This window comes from Dicentrarchus labrax, unplaced genomic scaffold (assembly GCF_905237075.1).
Source record: "Dicentrarchus labrax unplaced genomic scaffold, dlabrax2021, whole genome shotgun sequence".
Lineage (NCBI taxonomy): Eukaryota > Metazoa > Chordata > Actinopteri > Moronidae > Dicentrarchus > Dicentrarchus labrax.
Window position 1 is genome coordinate 18,559,900 of NW_026136711.1, and position 21,651 is coordinate 18,581,550.

Below are 21,651 nucleotides of genomic sequence, written 5' to 3' on the forward strand. Positions count from 1 at the left end.
AGACAGATTATGACCATTTATATGTGGTTTAACTTTTAAATGCTGTTTGCACACTGATGCATCAGTAATATCAATTATCAATAATAATAATCCATAATAATATAACAGTGTGAAATCAAGCAATAGCATATTGAGATTTGATACTTCTGGTACATTTTGTTGATAGTGCTTTTCACTAAGTAATATGTTTAATGCAGAACCAATACTTGTATATAGTAGTCGTATATATATTTTTAATTTCGTTATTTAATGAAGGATGTGAGCACACTTCTTCCATCACTTACAAATACTTAGAAACCCTGCTTGAACATTCGGTATGGGTTATTGTGATTCAAGCTGCTAATCCAGAAGGCATGGACCTCTACTGCAGAGACACGTGGCCAATCAAAGAGTCCCAAAGATGATGCTCTAACTGCACACCTCATGTGACCAACCTTACCCCGTCTGGTCAGAGCTGCCTCCTGGGTGAGATGAACTTGTTCAACAGCCTGTCTCCGCAGTGCGGAGGGATGGATGGCTGGAAGAGGGGATGGAGCCAACACCTGCTCACATGCAACTTCAAGCTGTCACATACAGTTAGGCTCAGCCGACTGAGCGCGTCTCCTCCTCCGTTCAATGCAAACGTGCAGCGGATTTGGCGGCCGCCCTCACGGAGCAACAAAGGCCAGTGGGCCTCTCCTGTTTGTCTGGAGTATTTCAGTGGGCTTAGGCACATCTCACTCCCCACACACACACACACACACACACACACACACACACACACACACACACACACACACGCAGAGGCGACGAGTGGAACTCCGGGGGCTCGAGCCACGGGCCGGCCACGCGCGAGCTCGAGCGCGTCAACAGAAATTGGATGGAGGAGGAGGAGGAGCTTCAACGTGGAGGTTAAAACCAAGAGCCCCCGCAGAGTGACCCACGCTGAGAGTCTGTGGGACATCTCTGCGCAGGGACACAGCACGGAACTTCACCACTGAGTGAGTGTGTGAGACAGTGGACAGAGAGACAGACACCGAGACAACAAACGTATCATCTGGTAAAACTTACCGAGGAGGTCTCAGGACACATCAGCGCAGGTATGTTCCATAATTCATTAAAAAGTAGGCTAATTTATGTTCACAGAAGGACTTGATATGACATATTTGTTATTTTTTGTTTAGGATAAATCGTTATTTATTTATTTATTTTGTTTGTTTTTTTGGTTTTTTTACAAACCTGCATTTTGGCACAACCCTGAAGTTTTGGACTCCAACCTCACCTAAAGTCATCAGGCAATGGATTTAAGCCATCTAATGAAAAAACATTGTATAAAGAGCTTATTTCAAAAGCCTATGTTTTGGTAGACATTTAGCAAATAGCAACTCAAGCTCGCAATTCTTCTTAATATTTGTGCGTGTGGAAATGATGATGATTTCAATCTCAATCTCGGCTGTCACTGATCTGGGGATGTCGATTTTGCATTTAATCCCATGGTCGTCGCTTCATCCACGGAGCAAATCCTGCGATGCCCCAGATTGAAGTCCTGTTGGTGACTTTATCTCGCAGGGGGCATTACCAGTTCACCAGTGGACCGGGATTACCCTGAGTGAGGGGGGAGAAGGGGGGCAGAAAGGGAGTAAATGTAGATAAAGCATATATGTAAAATTCAAATAGAAATCCCTCACCACAAAGCTGGGTTTTCTATCTCCTGCCATTTAATTAGTCAGCAACACCTGTGGCCGAGGAGCGCGCAGCAGGTGGGAACTGTCCGGTGCTGAAACCTGACGGCTGTAAATTACGATTTACAAAATAGTTATTATCATTATTGGTTGTTATTGGTGAGTGAAAACTTATACTCAGGTTACATCCTTTACAGGGCCATAGCAAGATTTTAGGAAACAACACGAATCCTCCCTGATGCACCTCTTCGCCTCCAAACACCAAAAAGAAGCTCTTTTATTATTTTTTATTATTATTTAGATTTTTAGTTGATATTAAATTAACTGTTAAATGTTTTCTGTAAATTATAATTGATTACATGAAGGCATAAGTGCTTTCATGTTGGCCTACAACTAATCAAATTGAAACATTCAGTCTTAAAATAACAATATTACCCATAAAATAGCCACTATTTGTTCGTTTTTAATTGTAGAATGTAAAAGCTGCTAAAACCACAAATTCCCAGAAAAAATAAGGAGGAGTTGAACTCAATGTCCTCACAGCTGCAGCTACTGTCCTGATCCTTTGCCTTGTAATAATTCAGTAACAAGCCTTTCATATCAAGCCAGGGAAGAGAGAAAGTACCAGTTGTTCAGCTTATTGTAAACCTGACGCTGTGATAGTTTGCCTCATAATATTGTTACATAATAACTAGAGCAGTCACAGGTAACTGGAAGTTGAGGTGAACCAAGAGTTTGTCTGAAAGTCTATACAAAAGCTGTCAGATTCAGGTTCTGCATTCAAATATTTACTGATGTAAAAGTACAGACATTTTAGAAACAACCTAAAATATCAAAAGTAAAAGTACTCATTATGTAGAATACCTGCTTTATATTGGATGCAATATTTGAATGCATCGTTATTTTGTTGTAGCTGAGTTAGTGGTTTTACATAATGTATAACAATATCACAGTTTATAAACTCATCATTTTATATGTAAAATCTAAATATGTGCAGTAACTTGTAGGGACAGTAAACAACACAATATTTTCTTCTGATAAATTCTGTCATAGCATAAACTATAAATAAGTAAAGTAGAAATACCTCAAAAAATAATGTCCTTCTTTCCAGGACTGGGTTATGGTGGTTCCTACAGCACTGTGACACCAAGTTGAGCTCTAGTGAGATATACTATAATATTCATAATGGCATGCATAGATTGCATGAGACAGTTAAGACAGAACAGCAATATAAAGGATTTGCTCTAATAGAAGCACTGAATTCACATTATGTCCCAAGTTTTTCTGAAATGTAAGACAGCTACTACAGTAATAAGGATTATAAACCACAGCACAAGTTTGACAAAGATGTTTTCTTGTTTCTAGACTACTATGATGATTAAGCCATATGTGAGACAAGGCGAGGGAGAGGAGGCCGTCAGCCCTCTGCAGTGGATGGATGGAGACGTGAGCTCACCTGATGGAGACGTGTCAGTCTCATCACACCGCTACAGAGCAGGTGGAGTGAACCAACAGGCCCAGGAAATGGGAAGTGAGGATGTAGAGGAAGACGAGGAGGACGAGGAGGAGGAACAGGAGGATGAAAACGAGTCCAAACGACGAGGGCCCAAGAAAAAGCGGATAACCAAGGCCCGGCAGGAGCGATTCCGTGCGAGGCGTGTAAAGGCTAACGCCAGGGAGCGTTCACGTATGCACGGTCTGAACGACGCGCTGGAGAACCTGCGCAGCATCATGCCCTGTCACTCCAAAACACAGAAATTGTCCAAGATCGAGACATTGCGGCTGGCACGCAACTACATCTGCGCTCTGTCCGAGGCCCTGGAGGGGGGCCTTTCCACAGAGAGCAGGGCTTTCATGGAGACATTGTGTAAGGGTCTCTCACAGCCCACCACAAACCTGGTGGCTGGCTGCTTGCAGCTGGGACCAGCTTCTGGCAGTGGGATGAGACCTGAGGACAGACACAGAGTTCCAGCAGCCCCTACTCCTCTTGGTGGTATGGTGAGCTACTCCTCTCCGGGCCTGCCGAGTCCTCCATATGGCACTTTTGACTCTGCTCACCTGCTTCACCTGAGGGCAATGAAAGGAGGAGTGTACGAGAATCACTCGCCAAATGAGTATAATGCTGGCGGCGTGGGGACCCCTCCATATGATGGCCCCCCTACACCACCTCTGAGCATCAGCAGCAACATGGTACCCAAACAGGAGCCTTCACCCCACTACCCACCCTCACACCACTACTCCCCCTCACCTGTGGACCAGGGCCTGTATCAGACTCAGACCGGCTATGACGTACATTTAGAGGGGCCGTATGACTCCTACCATCCACCGCACATGCCCCCCCGACAGATAACCTCCATCTACAGAGACTAAGATGAATCAGGAGGGTCGATTCTGCTTCAACCGTCAATAAAACCTGACTGATGGTCTTCGCTCTTTAATCCTTCATGAACTGATGCTGATGTCTTCTGGACTGAAGGAGACTGAGGGATCAAATCTTTCTCAGTAGACTGTCTGGTAGTAGAGGAACTGTAGAATAAAAAGGGTTTGTTTACATAGACTAGCACTGCTGCACATTGTTAAAATTAGAAAATACTTGACTTACATTTTCTTAAAAAACTGATTACCAAATGATTTAGCGACAGCAAATGTTGCTTTGGCCATGTTGACCACATGTCCTGTTACTGTGATATAAGCACTTCTAATTTAGCTTTGGTGATGTCAGATATTCTACATAAATTAAAAGTAATACTATTTATTCTTTAATTTAATACAGTGTAAATGGACTTTGCTCTGATGTGCAGGTGTGCGTCTGGTTTTCCTTCTGTATATATTTGTGGTCAAGGTTTTTCTTTGTTTGATACTTAGACTCATAGTTTATCTGTTATATTTCTTTTGTGTCCACTTTTCTTTGTCATTTATTACATGTTTTGCTCTTGAAACATATTCAGAGGTAGATTTTCTAGCGCAAAGTAGCTGATCTTTGGAAGATGTTGTCTACAGAATGTTTGGATTTTAAGTATATAATGGGGATTGATGGATCAAGGTGAAAAAGCAAAAATGTCATTCTCAGGTTAACGTTGTGCAAATGATTATCTTCTTTCCAACATATTTTGCCCTTCGTCTTTTTCATTTTTGTTTCTTTTTTGGAAATGTTGATGTTATTAAAATATTAAAAACCAATCAGTCCTTTGATTCTGTTTTTAGTTTATGTTAGATAGATAGATAGATAGATAGATAGATAGATAGATAGATAGATAGATAGATAGATAGATAGATAGATAGATAGATCGCATCACCGTCAGTAGCGAGGGCTCCTGTTTACTCAATACTTTTGTTTCTCATTTTCCTCCACTAGATCTCGGTGGTTTAGCTGCACTAATCCTTCGGCTGTCATTTAATGAAAGGGTCGGATGTGCGAGGCAGGATTGTAAGATAAAGATTTATGATTAACATGGCTGCCGGGCCATGCAGACTTTCTTCTTCACTGACACTGGGACAGCATAATCCCAATGACATTCACTCAGACCACAACTTCACACTCATATATGTAATAAACACGTCTGTTCATTTAAACCTTTGACCTTTCATGTACGCACACACAGACGCAAATTTGTAATACCTAAGAGTAAAGATTTATAAGGTTGGAGATTCCTTTTTTTGTAATGTAGAAACATTATCAACAACAAATTATATAATGTCATTATAATAAAAAGAGCAACTGACTGAGTAGAAAAACATCAGGCTGGAAAGTGGAGAAGACAATGACAAAACAAAACAAAGATCTGATCTAAGAACAGCCACTTCTGTTGATTCATGGTCCAGGCTGGTCAGTGTGAAGGCCACCCACTGAGAGGTCAGTTAGAGGGGGTCACAAGGTCACACTGGGTCATGGCTCACTGGTGGGAATGGTCAGAAAAAGTCAGTTGTCTCCTCTATTTGCCGGTCAACTTCCCAACCAGTGTATTTCTGCACAATGTTCACTGCATCTTCCCATTTAGAACGGTGACTGTTTGGTAAGTATGATGTTAGAGGTTATATTATGGATGAAATGCTCATAATCCTGATAAACATCCTGATGAACATCCCACGCTTGACCTGCACTGGGAGAGATATATCACTTTGTTTTCGCAAGGATTAGTATAAGCCTCTCTCTCTCTCTCTCTGTGTGTGTGTGTGTGTGTGTGTGTGTGTGTGTGTGTGTGTGTGTGCGCGTGTGTGTTAGCAGTGCATTTGCACTACTAACCAGGGAAGCCAGGGACCAACTTTGAAGGGACGGGATGAATAACAAAAACAGGGCATCTCTCTCCTCTTTGAAGACACAGCCTATCCTCAGACAGAGCATCTGACACTGGATATGTGGGATATTCCTTATTTATCCACATGATAGATGATAGACTGTTGATAGACCAATGTCTTAGGGTGACAAAAGATTTTCCATTTGAAAAGGGCACTTTCGCACCCAAGACAAACGAAGGGCTGCATTCGCCCTTACCCCCTTGACCCCCTTGACTATGACTTGGATCTATGAGCCTGATGGCAGAAGAGGTGCTATATATTGCATGGGCTATTTTGGCCAACACTTTTAAAAAAGAGAAATAAAAGAGACTTTTAAGCTCACAATTGACATTTCTGGTTAAAGGAACATGTTGGTAATGTTTTATGTCGCAGGTCTGTGATTTTTGAATCATAAAAAGAAAATTAAGAAGGAACTAATCTGGTACTCAAAATAGAAAAATAAAGACAGTGTTCACTTGAAGTTTTTCAGTGCACATACGAAAGCATCCAAAATGTGAAATTAGTCTGCAATCATGCATGTAATTCCACCTGTATAGATAAGAGAACTTTCCTCTTATAAGTGAATAAATGGGGCAGTTATTTTAAGGAAATTTATGTTTTCCTATAATTTCAAATTTTCTGGGAAGTTATTAGAAAATCACAAGCCTGTAAAATAAGGCGTGTTTTATCTTTTTGCCTGAGAGAAGTTTCCTACTGGCTGAATATTACCTGTCAACCATATATTGTAAAAAGTATACAGTATGTGTAGAGTTTACTAGGTATATGTATATTTATGCCTGTGCAGTAAGTGTCTGTGGACAGTCTGTGTGCGTGCATGGTTGTGTTATTTGGGATAAAACAGTATTAAGCAGCTGATCAGAGCTCAGTGTCTGAATGGTTGCATTAACTCACTAATCCTGAGGGGAGAGGGGCAGCCGGAGCAGCAACTCCTCATCTCATCTGCTACACAACAGCATGCAGCTATTATGCTCAGCAACAAGGCATCTGATGGTGTTGCTAAACACCCACTCAGACACCAATAAAACAATCTTAGTTCAACAAGATTCAGGGAAAAGTAGTATCCTGTACTGTATGTGCTTTGGCAATCGTAAGATGTGTTTGTCAGTAGTGAGACTATAGAGGAGGAGAGTAGAATTGTACTGCCATCAAGTGGTGAATGTATTTTGCTGAAATAAAATCATCAATTAGATAAGAGATGAGCATTTGTCCACTAGGTGTCATCATTTGACAACCGGCTGTAACTGTGAAGGCCTTCTAGAAAAAGACACGTGGTCCTTCACTGCAGTTGATTTAAATTAATTTGTTAAACACAATGTTGTTGTGTGCAAATGATATATTTGACAGTGATGTTACACAGGGTATAGCCTGCATGAAACAGATAACATTTGGTGAGATCTCTTCTGTTAAACACAGTGTACCGGCAGAGTGAGTGAGGAGTGGGGATAGAATTAACCTATTTACATGTAAACTGGTTGCTGGAGTGTGTTTGGATCAGAATAATCAGGCTAATGAAGGTACCTGGGGAGTCGGCTCTAACAGAAATCTGCATGCTGTCCTCTCTATCCAGCTAGCGATCGTATCAAACTCTGTAATTATTTACAGTGAAAAGGACATGAAAAAGGATTAATCAAGGAAATCTGACTGATTAAATCTTCAAAGGCGGCACTGAAGACCAAGGGCTAATAGGGAAGAGGGATGTTGTCGGTGCTTTTATCCTTGAGGTGGAAAAACTGATGAACAAAAACAGACAGTGCTCTCCAGGACTGCTGGCACACTGGGAATGAATAGCAGCCAAAGCTTTGTAGGAAAACAACACAATTGGCACCATTTAAAGTAAAACTCTTGTTTGGGGTAAACATTATTGTTGTTAAATTTCATTTGTGTGATAATTCCTTTATAGATAATGAGAGAAATTATTTGTTCAGTGATTCTGATGAAGGTGGGTCTTCACCGACTATTTTACATACAAAACATAAGAATTAACAAGTTCTGTTTTTATTTAAGTAAAGTATTGATTTATTAATATAATAAGAGTGATTTTTATCAACAAGAACACATACATACTCATACAGAAACATTTGGTTCATAGTATTAAAGAATGTCAGTAACTTTGTGTGTCATATTGAACCAGTAAATGATCTTCTACAGCCAGTGTCCAGCAGTTGGCTTGGTTTGACCTCCGTCTGAGGACAGAAATTACCCGCCTCAACGTATAAGGTGTCCTGTTACTTATAGACTATTAGTTGTCTGACACAAAATCCAACCTAGGCAAAAAGTATGTGAACAGAGTGCCACCATAAAAATTTAACTGCATCACTGTGGCCAACAGTAGTTTAATTTGTTGGTTGAATGAGTTGTTATGTTGCTCCGAACTGCTCCACATGTCGAGGGGAATGGAGACATTGATAAGCCATATATAGATCAGAGCAAGAGAGGAAAGGGACATCCTGCATTACTCTGCCGGAAGTAATGGTGAGCGTTCTTGTAAAAATTTTATTGCAGAGAGAGAGAGACAGAGAGAATGGTTTAGAAAGAGAAGAGCGGCCCTGAAGGGGAGAGGGGGAGGAATCCGTGTATGTGTAACTGTATCCCCCCGGTGAAATGTGCTTACTGCTCCAGTTTGCTGTCCTTCCCCACTGTCCCTTAACATAACCCCTACATGGCATGTTGCCAGAAGGTTTTGGCATATGTGTGTGTATCCATATTATGCAAATGAAATAAAAGTGAAGGTGTCCACCGTAAATTTAACCAGGATGTACGTTCACATGATCATAAGAAGGGTCACAGTGTGACCCTGTCAAGACTAACAGGACAGTGCCATTACTGCTTTTACTGCTCGCATTTAAACGCTTGGTTTTTCTAAACAGCCTGTCCCATTCAGACAAGAGCTCTTCACACACTGGATGTCATTAAACTGTTTATATAGCTGTGATAGCCTGTACTTAACTCCACATTTATTCACAATATTCTGTAGGAGAGTTGTAATGCACGAGGCAGAGCAGAGCTGTCTTCTTCTTCACAGGCCTTTTAGCATATCAGAATTAGACTGACATTTACTCGACATTGCACCATGCGTCAATCTCACCTCAGGCCTCGCCTCCTGCTCCTCTATCTAATACTCTCGTACCTCTCTGAAACGACACTTGCAAGCACATTTATGACATCTGATCTGAATTTACACATTAACTGGCATAGGAGTCCAGCTGTATCATGTTTGTAAATGTTGTGTGACTGTGTTCATCTCACAACCATCCACATTTAATTCCTTCATCCCAGCTATCCAAGAACTTCTCTTTGGGTGTTTCATTGGATGACAGATTGAACTGCGTAATGGCTGGATCAGCATTTTAAACAAGGCCACTGACTGTAAAAGTTGTCGCCTGATGTTTGATGCTTTGCACTGTGGGATGTGACAGAAAAAAAAAAACACAGCACCAGGAGGCTGTTGTCCTGTGAGTGTTGCTTTAGTGGATAAATAGAGTTAGGAATATATGACAGTCAGTGCATTTTTATCACACCACAAAGTAAACAAACTAAAAAAAGTCAAATTCATTAGTTTCTATTAAGAGTGTGAAATGTGTACCATATCATCCATCATGTCATTTAATGCTACACTAACATATATTTATATATTACAGATCAAATGACTTTTTGCAATGTGAGATGGGTGCATTCGTAGTGTCAAACCCACAAATAATCATTACCCAACTCTGCAGTTCATCTGTTTTATGTAGGCCTGCTCCTAAAAAACTTGATGATTTGAGTCATCAGACCCTGAGTCGACTCGCATTTTGTCAGTCGAATCTCTGCACATTTGGTTTTTAGCAGCATTATTGTACACAAAGTAACTCCATGGCAGGCTGTAAACTTTACTAAATGAGTCTCAAAATGACCACAAACCACAAACTGTCATGGAAGCAGAGAAGAAGGATGGTTACTGGAGGGCAGAATGACACTGGACAGCGGGGCAGCGGCTACTCCGGTGCTTCACTGTCAGTGAAGTCAGCTAAACCACTTTTGAACCATACGGTTGTACAAACTCCTCTATCTAACCCGGCAGGAGAAATGCTCCGTGGTGTACAGGGATTTTATAACTGAACCATGAGCAGGACGCACACTTTTACTTGTCTGACTGTGTGGAAATCTGTTGTTTTCACATCACAGAGGACGAAGAACGGCATTAGATAAGCTAGACTACAACATAAAACTCATGTAGCTGCGTTTCCACCACAGTAACTGCTGATACAGGAGTTCAGTGTGTCACTGACCTGAAAAAATGGGGCAAATAGACAAATCATTGCATTGAACAGCCAATGTCGACTGACAAAATTCTGAGTTGGGTACAGTCCTACGGAACATTTTGATGTCTTTCAGCTCATTACAATCTGTAACTTTACTGTTTTGACTGGCTCTGCTCTCATCAGCCGCAGCAAGTAGCTATTTTTAGCGAAAAAGCTATAATAAACCAACCATATAATACTGCCCAGGAACCAAACAGCAGAAAGACACAGTTAGCAATTAGTTGTGGAGCATTTAGCAGCTAGAGAGCCCAATATTTCCCTCAAGATATGGTTGAGACCAAAAACAGAGCTAAAAGAAGGTGAATGTTGAACTTAAAATGAATGCTGCTCATTGTCTTCTAGATGTGTACAAACTCAGATCAGACTTATATAATATAGATTTATATTGTCTCAGTGAATATAGGCTACTGTGTGATCATAAAATCATCTTGATAAAGGTTGGTGGATTGTGAGAACTCAGGGGACAATGATGGAAGTTCTATCATTGAGAAAGTCTAATATGTTGTATTCTATATTGACACTCAAACCTAGTCTAATGTGTTTTTGCACTGTTTAATTTCCAGAGCAACCTAAAAAAATGTTTTCCCTTAAACTAGTGTAGTTGTATAAAAGCATCACTTTTTTTTATCCACGTTTCATGAATTCTGACACATCTGCTGAGTCAAAACACCAAAAGAAAGACAAAGACCAAAGTGTACACATGACACAGTAGAAAGGTGCAGTGAATGCAGCTGATTGCCCGATAAAATAAATCTCTCAACTCACAAATGTGCAAAAGTTGCATGAGGATTTTTGCTCAGGTATTTGAGCCATGGTTGAAATAGTGGTGTGTGACCATATTACATTTTGAATATTAAATGAAAAGCCACATACTGTTTAACATATGTGAGAATGATACCTGTTGGGCGGAGTCATTTGTAACATATCTACCTGTAAGCCATCTGTTTCATTCTTAAATCATATTTCCCTTTGCTTCACCATGTCAACATTTTCTTCCTCTCCTTCATGTCTCTCCAGTTTCAATGACTTGCTTTCTTCCCTCTCCTCATCAACAACAACAACAACAACACACACACAAACACACACCACATACATACACACTCCAATCCTTGTTTCCTCTGATCTGCCATACGTCGCTGGGTCCCCCTCCTCTCTGTCCTGCCCCTCCTCTCCCTCGCACACTCTCAGCCTGTATCTCCCTCCTGCCACAGTTGTCCTCACATATTAGGTTCCCATGTCCTAAGAAGCAGAATTAGCCTCTGGAATCTTGTGCACTTGTTTCCTTCGCTCCCAGGAAAGACGTGACGGCATGGAGGGAAAACACAGAAAAAACACAGAGAAACACAGAGAGGGATTAAAAAGAGTCTGAGAAGAGCAAGATAAAAGAGAGAGAGAGAAAGAGAGAGAGAAACAGTGAGGATGATTAAGGAGCTGAACATCAAGCCGCCTGCTGTTTGATGCAGCTACAGTGTGGGTATGTGGCTGCCTGTGCTGAGCATTTCCCCTCCACTCTCCAGCTGACTGCTGTGAGGTCTACGCTCATGTCGCTTCGTGCTACTTTATTTATCTCTTCACAGTAACGCGAGCACGCTTTAATTTATTCCACTCAAAGAGGACTTCTGTCTGTATTACTTTATGCTGGCTGATACACTGACCTTTTGGACAAAGGATCTGGATCACTTCGATCAGAGGGAACCAATGTGGGGCTCAGGTAAGATCATCACCGACTACTGAGCAATGCAAAACCACCCACAACTCTGAGCATTCCTCCTTTGATCACCTTAAAATGAACTGAGGGGCAGATAAGCCAGGATACCCTCATTATTGCAATAGTCTGAGCAGAAAGAAAGAGAGGGTGACAGTCTCACATGAGGCTTTGAAGGTTTCTCTCTTTGATGAAAGTTAGGGAAGTCTCTAACAAACGTCAGCACTCGCTGTCAGGTGAGACTTTGCATTTAGACCTGGAATGACCCCCGACCTTTCACATACATCTTGGGTATGATGCAGGGAAGGAGTGATGGAAGAGGGGAGTGCGGGAGAGGGAGAAACAGCGTGTTTAGGTTTAAATAAAGAGAGTCTGTACGCTTCATGACATTCCTCACCAAATTGTTTCTTCATCAGCATCACAGCAGGACAGAAGAGTCTGGCAGCCACAGGAGGAATACAGAGTAATGTGTGATAAAGTTCAAGGAAGTTTTCTGTTTTATATGTTAGGAATTCAAATGATCATAGTCGGGTGCTGGAAACAAACCAAAAAATCTATAAAATTGCAATAAAATAACACATTTTACTAGAGGAAGATCTGTAGTTAGTTAAAACGTTGCTACATTAAAGGAAGCTGTGACTCCAGTGTGTGGGTACTCCTTGTATTGCAAGATTTTAAGGTCAGGTCATATGTTGAAATGTGTCTGGACTGAAAAAAGAAGTGAGCAAGTGAGCACATTGTAATCTGAAATTTGTAAAGGAATTCATCAGGCGTCAGTATTTCAGGATTAAGTCATCAGTGCTGTTCAAAAAATGTTATTATTGTTAAATCGCCCTCCTGTAAACATGATCTATGTGGAAATAATCTCTGTATATTTGACAAAGTAAAGAAAGAAAAGACTTAATTCAGGAACTTCAAATCACTTTCTTCAGTAGATGAAGCTGACTCAGCTATTGTCATGTGATAAGAGGTGGTCATATAAGTATATATCATATATATAACCGGTCTCTGATAAAAAAAGAAATGATTAAGGGAGTTAAGATTTTTTTTCAAGATCAAGAATGAACGCTCACACTTTGTAAATATACTCCCTACTAAAATATGTATATACTGTAAATATATATAACAGAAAGAAGATGAACAGCAAGGAAATTGTGTTGCTAGAAAACTGATAATAATATGGAGCCCCCCTGGTGACATTGGATAAAAAAAAAAATTATGCATGGCCACGCGTTATTATCTAGTTAATGCGTTAATTTGGTTATTTATTTGGTAATTATAGTCTGCTTTTTACGGAAGCGTATTGCATTCACTTGAAAAAAAATTGTTTTTCTGACAAATTTTTTCTTCCTGCTTTTCTGAGTAATTATTTTCCTGTTTTTCTGAGTAATTTTTTTTCTGAATTATCGAGATACTTAACTCCCGCGAGAACCTCCAACCTGCAAGTGATGCCCGTGGACCTATGGTGACTGCTGCCTGCACATATATGCCCCATCTTCAACTATCTACCGTACCGGGCCGATTTTGCTGTGTATATATTGCTATGTCTAGCAGTTCTAAATGGGCTTTCCTTCTGAACAACCGCAAAGACATCAGGTGCCTGCGTAGAGTCGACAAACTAATGATAATACCATCTATATGACTTAAAGACAGGACTATCTCCCAGTGTCTTAAACCCAGATCAAAGTATAACTTGATTGAACTAAACAAGCCGGTTATGTTTGTTTCTGTTAAATCGAGCTCTCAATAAAGGAATTAATGCGTCTATTGTTTCAAATTCTCTCTCAACTCAGAAAAAGATGAGTTCGAAAAACAGAAGAAAAACAAATTATTCAGAAAATCAGCAAAAAACCAACCATAAAATTAAATTACTCAGAAAAACAGAAATAATTACTCAGAAAAAATCAATTTTCAAGTGATTGCAATACGCCTCCGTAGATTTTGTATTCAAGAGTAGCTTTGTTATTATTGTCATGGCAAGTGTAATGTCAATAATAATGCTATGACGGGCTGGAGGAGCTTACTTCTAAGTGAAGCCGGACATGTCACTGTTGGCAATGCTAAATGCAGTCCCTCTCCATTATTTCGTAATCCCTGCATTTTCGTTGCAAAAAGTCACATATATTTTCGCAGAAAGTTTAAAAATGTTGCGATTACTTCACACAAGAGCAGCAATTTTCCTCCTGTTGCCTGTCTCATTTGTGTGTTGTGTTGTGTTGTGGTGTGTCTTGCTAAGAATTACTCCATGCTTAACCGCAAGTGACTGAAGTATGTCATTGTAATTCATTCCTATATTAAAATAAAATAAAATTAATTCAAACTTGTTAACAATCAACAGTCTCTGCATGGAAATGACCGCAATAATTATCTCGTGCCCACGCATTAACTATCTCGTGGCCACGCATTTACTATCTCGTGGCCATTATTTTTTTTTATTCCAATGTCACCAGGGGGGCTCTGTATAATAACAAATATTCAGAGAAATAAGATTAGTTTTAGGCTGGGTGCTAAACCATGACCAGTCGATCCCATTCCCCAACAAAGCATGTTGTTTCGTACACATGCACCATCGAGCTACTTCACTGCACAGAGACATGTGTTTAGTCCAGTGTGTGTATTTATGTGTGTGTATCTATGTACAATTTCTCTAGTGCAGACACACTGGACACACAGCATGTCTGCATTCCCCTTTCCACACCCACGTGCCCCAAAACCAACCTGATATCATGGGATGACATAAATGCACTTTTAAGGACATTTCGCGTGTCATTTAACGCTATTAGAGTTGAGGCATTTTATGATTTTGGACGTGCAGGAAAGGATACAGTCAGGGGACCTTCATCAGGTGACCTTCATTGACATGGTACCAATAGTCAGGTGAACTTTCTCATCATAGACAGTTTACCGTTTGAGCAATAAAACTACTTGGTTAGGTTTAAGAAAAGACAATGGCTTGGGTTAAAATAATTATGTTAGTTAAATTAGTTAAGTTAGGTTACGTATTTGAAGTAAGTGAAATATGTTACACACGGACACAAACAGCGGTCTCCTGGTCCATCCTTCAAAGCTGACTTATTCCCTACACGGACTTTGTCACTCTTTATATTACATCATCTGATTTTCTTTTTCTGTGACATTTGCAAATTAAATGACACACAGTGTTTGCTCAGGACTAAATGGCGTGAAATGATGCGAAAAGCAAAAAAGGCGTGACAACATGTGAAATGACTTAAGACACTGGAGTGTTATTTGTACGCTACTTGATGAAACCAGACCTGGTAGAGCTCTGGCCTCTACTGAGTGCACTTTTATAGTTAGTTTGAAAACAAAGCACAAACAGCAAGACCAGTAAAACCAGTAAACAGAGCACTGAATTATAACATTTTAAGGGTTTCTTAAAAAATACTTGACACAATTTTATTGATCATTATTAAAATACACTTGTGCACACAGGATAGAAAATAGCAGTAAGTTATGTGAGAAAAGTTAAAGTTAGCTGCTTTTATCTCTTCATCCTTGTCTATTTGGCCACTTTAACCTGTAAGTGGCTGATTTAACACATGCTTCCTAAAGCGGTTTCATCAGTTTTAGACTTCAAATAAAGACTTCATTACACACTGGCAGGACTCTTCAGAACTCACTCACTAGCAATCCCGGCTAAAATTAGAGTTAAACAAGCCCGTCGACACAGTAATGGCCTCCTGGGAGGGCATAAGAGAATGATAGGAGGGTTGAGGTCACACGCACATACTCACTATCACACACACTATAAATCTACAAATATAAATAAAAGACTTGTGTCATGTCTAATCCTTCGCAGAGCTATTTAGGTCATATTGTTACATAGTGCTGCAATGAAGTATAAAACATAATCTACTAAATTTAACTGTAAACAAGAGCCCGATAAATTCAAATTCATTTCATGACTTTAGTCTATTTGACCATACAGATTTGCATAAATAGAAAGTTTTATGAATCAATGTTATACTTAAATGAATAAAAACATACTGTAAACATATAGGTGTGTGTCTTAACTGCACCTGTATAGTAGAAGTACTGTATGTTGGCTGCCAGTCGGACAACGCTGAGAAAAACTTGCACATTGTTGAACCCAACTGCAGACTGCAATAGGCGCTTTTTTAACTGTGGCACTGCTCCTGCTCCTACATGAATAAAGGCCTTAAGTTTGCTTTTACATATATTTGAATGGTAAAAGCTTATTTCAGCTCATTCTTTCATTTTCTTTTTGTTTACAGTATTTATTAACCTCTTTCAACTCTAATTTTGTTTCTCTGAGAACCAGCAAAGTGTTTTGTAATCTTACCATACTGTACATCCCACAAGAGACACACACACGCAGGCTGGTGTGTCACCCAAGTCCAGTGGTCTGGTTTCAGTTTCCCATGGTGACATCCATTAAAGTCATGCTGTGTCTGCCCCTTCACCCTCAGACAGCCACATTAGCACCTGGCCCATTGGCCACAACAATACACCTACCTGCATTATTCAGCCCGACTCAACTAATGAGGAAACCTTATCTCTTTCTCACACACACACACACACACACACACACACACACACACACACACACACACACACACACACACAAACCCTATCCTGGGTTCACACAAGCTTTAACACACACACACACACACACACACACACACACACACACACACACACACACTGGCTGATTTACTGTATTTTGTTAAATTATGTAGAAATGCATCACTTCATATTGCATAAAGCTGGAGGTCATGTGACAGTGCTGCCTGATCTTGTGGGAAAGAGTTTGATGAAGTCTTGAATAAACATTAGCACAGCGTTCCCCTTTGAATGCATCATTCTGGTAAATGTTAGTACAGACGTGCGTGCACTGAGCTTAGTTTTTGAGCTCATTCAGCACTCTGCCTGTCAAACAGCTGTCAGTGTCCTCCTTCATTCTGCTGTTCCACCACATTTCCACATTTCCACACCTTACGCTTTCATCCCCAGTCAGCCTGCGTTAACCTCAATCTCTCCTCCCCTCCCTCCAACGCTTCATCGAGACTCTCGAGCTGTCAGTCTCCGTTGCACCTCTGTGTCTGCTTTCGTTTTCGTTCTGTTCACACAGCTGTCTGGAATGGCAACTACAGTGTGAACTGGGTCAGCATTTACAAAATTTACCACTGTTCTTTGTGTAGACACCCAACACAAGTAGAAAGGGAGACCAGAGCAGATATCTAGCCTCATATAGGGGGAAGATGTTGTGTAATACATTAACATATTTGTGACATATTGCAGATGCCGTCGGTGTGAAGCACGAGTCACAGTATAGAGTGAGACAAGCAGAGAGAAAAAAACGTCAATAGTATACAGCACAAATAGGGTGACAGAGGGAAAGGGAGAACAGAATCGACAGCAGCATTATCACTCTGCCTCCTGATTCAAACACCAAAAGAAAATGCTCAGCAGCGCCTGCTCTCATTGGCCAGACACACCAGCCAATCCCGGCTCAGGAATGCAAAGTGCCTTTAGGTTATACCCAACCCCAAAATATGAGAGAGAGTGAGAGAAAGAGGGAGGGAGAGAGAGGCATGCTGTGGTGCAGAGGTTCCTCCAGTGAGGCAGGGCTCCATCTCAGCTGTATTCTCTGGTGTTCCTCCTGCTGAAGTGAATATATAACAGTGAATAAATTACAGGCTTCCTTTGCAGTAGATTGAGTACATGTTGTGTTGCGGTCAGGGCTGCTGCTGCTGCGCTCCTTCTCTGGCAACAGCTGGCTGAACAACAGACTTGTGCTGAGATCTGAAGGAGAAGCATCTCATGTGGACGAGGGGAAACCGGAGAGACACATCTTAGGGATGCAAAGTGAAGGTTGTGATGTTGGATGTTTTTTCCACATTGAGTTTCGAGAGCCGGAGAGGTGGGCGCTTAAGGCTTGAGTCACGTCAGTAGCTGATCGAGGGAGAAAAGAGTCGAGTGAGAAGATAACGTGGGAAAGAGAAGTTGACAGTGGAAGGATACAGGATGATCTTGGGTAAGACAGTTTGAGAAAGCTTTTCTTTTTTTCCTCCTATTGATCTGATTGATTTATTTTTTACACTTACATTCCTGCTCTGGCAAGGTGATCACTCATCTCTGGCACAAAGTTTTGGCTGCATGCACTGCTGTTTCCAACTTAGATGCGTCTTAGATAATCTGTTTACTTTGTCATGTAGTCATGTTACAAAAAGGCAATGGTGTGATAGAAAAGGTTGTCCTCTGATCTGTACAGGATGGAGTGAGCGGTTAATTTGTGTGTTCATGAATCCTGCAGTCATCATTATTACAGAGGACAGAAGGATCCCACTGACAATGTCTGAGACACTCTCACTCTGCAACACACACACACACACACACACACACACACACACACACACACACAACAGAAAAGGAATTAACATTGCACCCTAGAACTGATCAATTATTCATGCAATTTAGGAAATATGCCAAAATTATTTGAAAATGTGGCCAGAAGAGGCAATATTTCATTTCAAGTACTTAACCTGACCCTCAGTCGAGTCACTTCATGATTATAGTTTAATGAACAATCTTCATTATGAAGCAGAACCAGGAAATCAGACACCTCTCAGCTCATTTGTTCCTTTTGTCTAAGGTTTACAACGGGCTTTACCAGCGAATCTACTAATCAGTCTAATTCCCTGCAGTCTGTCATTCACTCAGTTTTCATACAGGGCTCCAAAATACTGTATCTACTCATACAAGAGAGACATGCGCACACACTTTTGCACATGGCTGTCTGTAGATTTTGTGTCCTATTTGCCCATGCACAAAATAGACAGAAGAGGTCAAAAAGCCATATGCTTATACAGTGAACCTTCCCAAAAGCATTAATAGGTTCAAAAGCTCTGTACCAAACCTGTTAGTTAGAATATCATAAAAAATAACTTTGACTTGACCTGAGAGTACTCAGACATTATAATTTCTATATAAATATATGCAAATTATCTTTTGTAAAAGGAATTTAGTGAATTCAGTTTAATTATGTTGATGTTTATCACTGCAGAATATTACAAAACTAGCTGTTCAAGTATGTCTTATATTGGATTGAAATGTTGATTTTTATCAATGTGACGCAGTTGAATTCAGTAGACTTAACCATTTTATTTTCACATTTTCTGTGTCAATATTTAATCTTTTCACCAGTATCGATGTTTGCTTTCAGTCGTAAATTTGATTAACTACAATGACCTTGTTCCATGTACGTGTGTGTTGACTGAATATTTGACTACTATATTTTTGTGTGTTTGCTCTTACCCCTGCTTGAGTCTCTCTGTGATCTGAGAGTGAGTTTGAGCTTGTGGTAATCCCTCCCTGGAGCTGAAGCTTTAACTCTGTGTGCATTAAACACTAAACACACTGACACAAGATCACAACAACATGGGGTGATGGGGTTTTATATACTGTAAGAGTTTCCTTTTACTGAGATGGAGATGTCCAGAGACCAAAATAGTTTCTATGAAAGGCAATGACAGTGACAGTGTTGACAAGAAGAGGAGGAGCAAACAGAGAAAAGGTCTTTTCTCCTCTCTGTCTGTCCATCCACTGCCATCTAAATATTGTATTTCTTTTATTGAAAAGCAAAATTCAAACACATTAACACCATCAGTAGTGGAGTAACGAACTGTGATAAAGCTGGTTCATCTCCCTCAGTGCAGAGCAGTGTGGAACGCAGTTTAGTAACTCTTGTGTGATTTTAATGATGAATATTTCAGACCCAGAGATCTGAGGTCTTTATTTATTTAAAAAAATGGGCCAAGGCTTCTTCTCGTCTGACGCAAAGACCTCACTCAGCACTATGAAAAAACATTTCTGGCTTGCATCACTGTTCACTCAGCCAGTATGAAGTAATCCATAAATGTGTGTGTGTGTGTGTGTGTGTGTGTGTGTGTGTGTGTGTGTGTGTGTGTGTGTGTGTGTGCATACAGCCACAATACACACACACATACACCAAATATCCTCACACATCAATGTCCTCCAAAACAATCACAGGTGCATGTTGTCCCTGATAAACAACATGACCTTTAAATCGAGGCAATGCAGTGAGGGATGAAAAGTATTGACATTTAAAACGGAGAAATGTGCCTGTCACTCTGCATGTTTGACAAAGTGGCACATATTTCATATGTCTGGGAAGCCTGAAACAATTGCACAAAACAAAACCAGCACTGGTAAGCAAAGAGAAGGTCTATAGTTATGGTCCTCACAAGGAAAAAGCATTTGTCATTTAACAACCTACGTTTAACATTTATCTGACAAGGACCTCGAACGACCAGGTGAATTATTAACCTGACTGCGGTCTATGGTTTGTTACACCGAACCATCTGGGAAGCTGTTGTTTGGAAAAGGAAAAAAATACTAGCAGGTGATTCAATGAACGATTCTATCACCGTCTATCACGGGTGAACTTCCACCAATCAGACCAACAAATCATATAACGTAGCCAAACTAAAATGTAGTCAGAAAATGTTCACATATGTTGTTTTGGAAGGAAATGACAAAGATATATTTGTCATTTAGTTTGGAGGACTTGTTGACCATAATTATAAAAGTAGAAGGCCGAGGAACCTACAGCACAAAACAGTAACATCTGTCATTTACTGTTTCAAGTGGCAAAAGGGTACATAGGCCCATGAAAAAATGTCTTTGTTGTTTATTGTCCTGAAGTTATGCGGACCACAGCTGAGCCACCAGCTTGACTCTTACTCTACATAACCCTTGTGTGTTGCTTCAAGACCAAGCTATAGCATAAAACCACACTCTGTCCTTCAGACTCCAATCAGTTCCTAAAATACAGCCTGTAATTTCTCCTTCTGCGGTAAAAAACAATATGCTATATGTAGTTCATCTGCATACATCCTCTTTTTGTTCCATTTAGAATTTTCTGTTTGCTGAATATCAAGTATTCACTGCTTTTGTGCATTCTCTATTGTATAAAATCATAAGGAGATGCACCTGGCTTCTCTCTGTCTGAAGCCATTGTTGCATACGCGTGTTCACCCTTTTGCCCATGTGTCTTTGTGTGTTTGCGTGCTTGCTTGTGTGCTCTACATGCTCAGGTTTCTGTCAGTCTGTATCTGCAGTCGTGTGTTCTTCCAGCTCCCAGCAGGTGTGTAAATGGTTTGACAAACAGAATAATAATGTGGGGCAGGGCTGCAGGTCATATTGACATGATGGATCTCTTAAGGGCTCTTACTTTGCTCTGCGTGGTTTCATGCTGTAGTGATCACTGTTTGCTTCAAACTGTGCTACATCATCAACGCAGTGTAATGAAAGAGAAAGTTGGCTGATTCAGGATGTTCCAGCAGAGAGGACAGATACAGATGTTCACAAACCTTTTTATGAAACATGTTAACATTAACACAACTGCCCAGGACTCAAAGGCACACATGGATTAAATCAATATAACTTTGTTTCATAAATACACTGTGAAATCAATCTTTACTGTCTACAGCTGCAGCAAGGGAAATCTATCTAGCAGTAGCAGCAACGGCAGTATCAGTCAAGATAGGTGCTGATATTATATACTATATATATTTTTTCTATTGTAACTATAAGATAGAATCACATTTTACTCACCCATTTTGCTAGGGATATTTAGAAAACACAGACTTGAGCTTGAGTAAATGATGTTATTTAAATTTGA

General features: G+C 40.3%; 2 protein-coding genes across 4 annotated transcripts in view; both read left to right on the forward strand.

The window, feature by feature from the left end:
* Window positions 1-670: 670 nt before the first annotated feature.
* Window positions 671-4,841, forward strand: LOC127372404 (neurogenic differentiation factor 4-like). Its single transcript, XM_051416072.1, has 2 exons — window positions 671-1,079; window positions 3,027-4,841. The coding sequence occupies exon 2, from the start codon at window positions 3,033-3,035 to the stop codon at window positions 4,029-4,031; it is 999 nt and encodes a 332-aa protein (XP_051272032.1). The 5' UTR covers window positions 671-1,079; window positions 3,027-3,032; the 3' UTR covers window positions 4,032-4,841.
* A 6,636-nt stretch (window positions 4,842-11,477) lies between these two features.
* Window positions 11,478-21,651, forward strand: part of LOC127372272 (zinc finger protein 385A-like) — a 30,319-nt gene continuing 20,145 nt past the window's right edge. The window contains exon 1 of one of the 3 annotated variants that reach the window (XM_051415815.1): window positions 11,478-11,969. In XM_051415815.1, coding sequence (XP_051271775.1) covers window positions 11,894-11,969 — 76 coding nt within the window. In that variant the 5' untranslated portion in view covers window positions 11,478-11,893. Of the gene's footprint in view, window positions 11,970-17,523; window positions 17,983-21,651 lie in introns of those variants that run through there. The other 2 variants (XM_051415817.1, XM_051415816.1) reach the window with 2 other exon arrangements.

What these genes read in the sequence shown, in the direction of transcription:
- LOC127372404 (XM_051416072.1), top strand. Translation starts at nt 3,033, where the DNA reads ATGATGATTAAGCCATATGTGAGACAAGGCGAGGGAGAGGAGGCCGTC.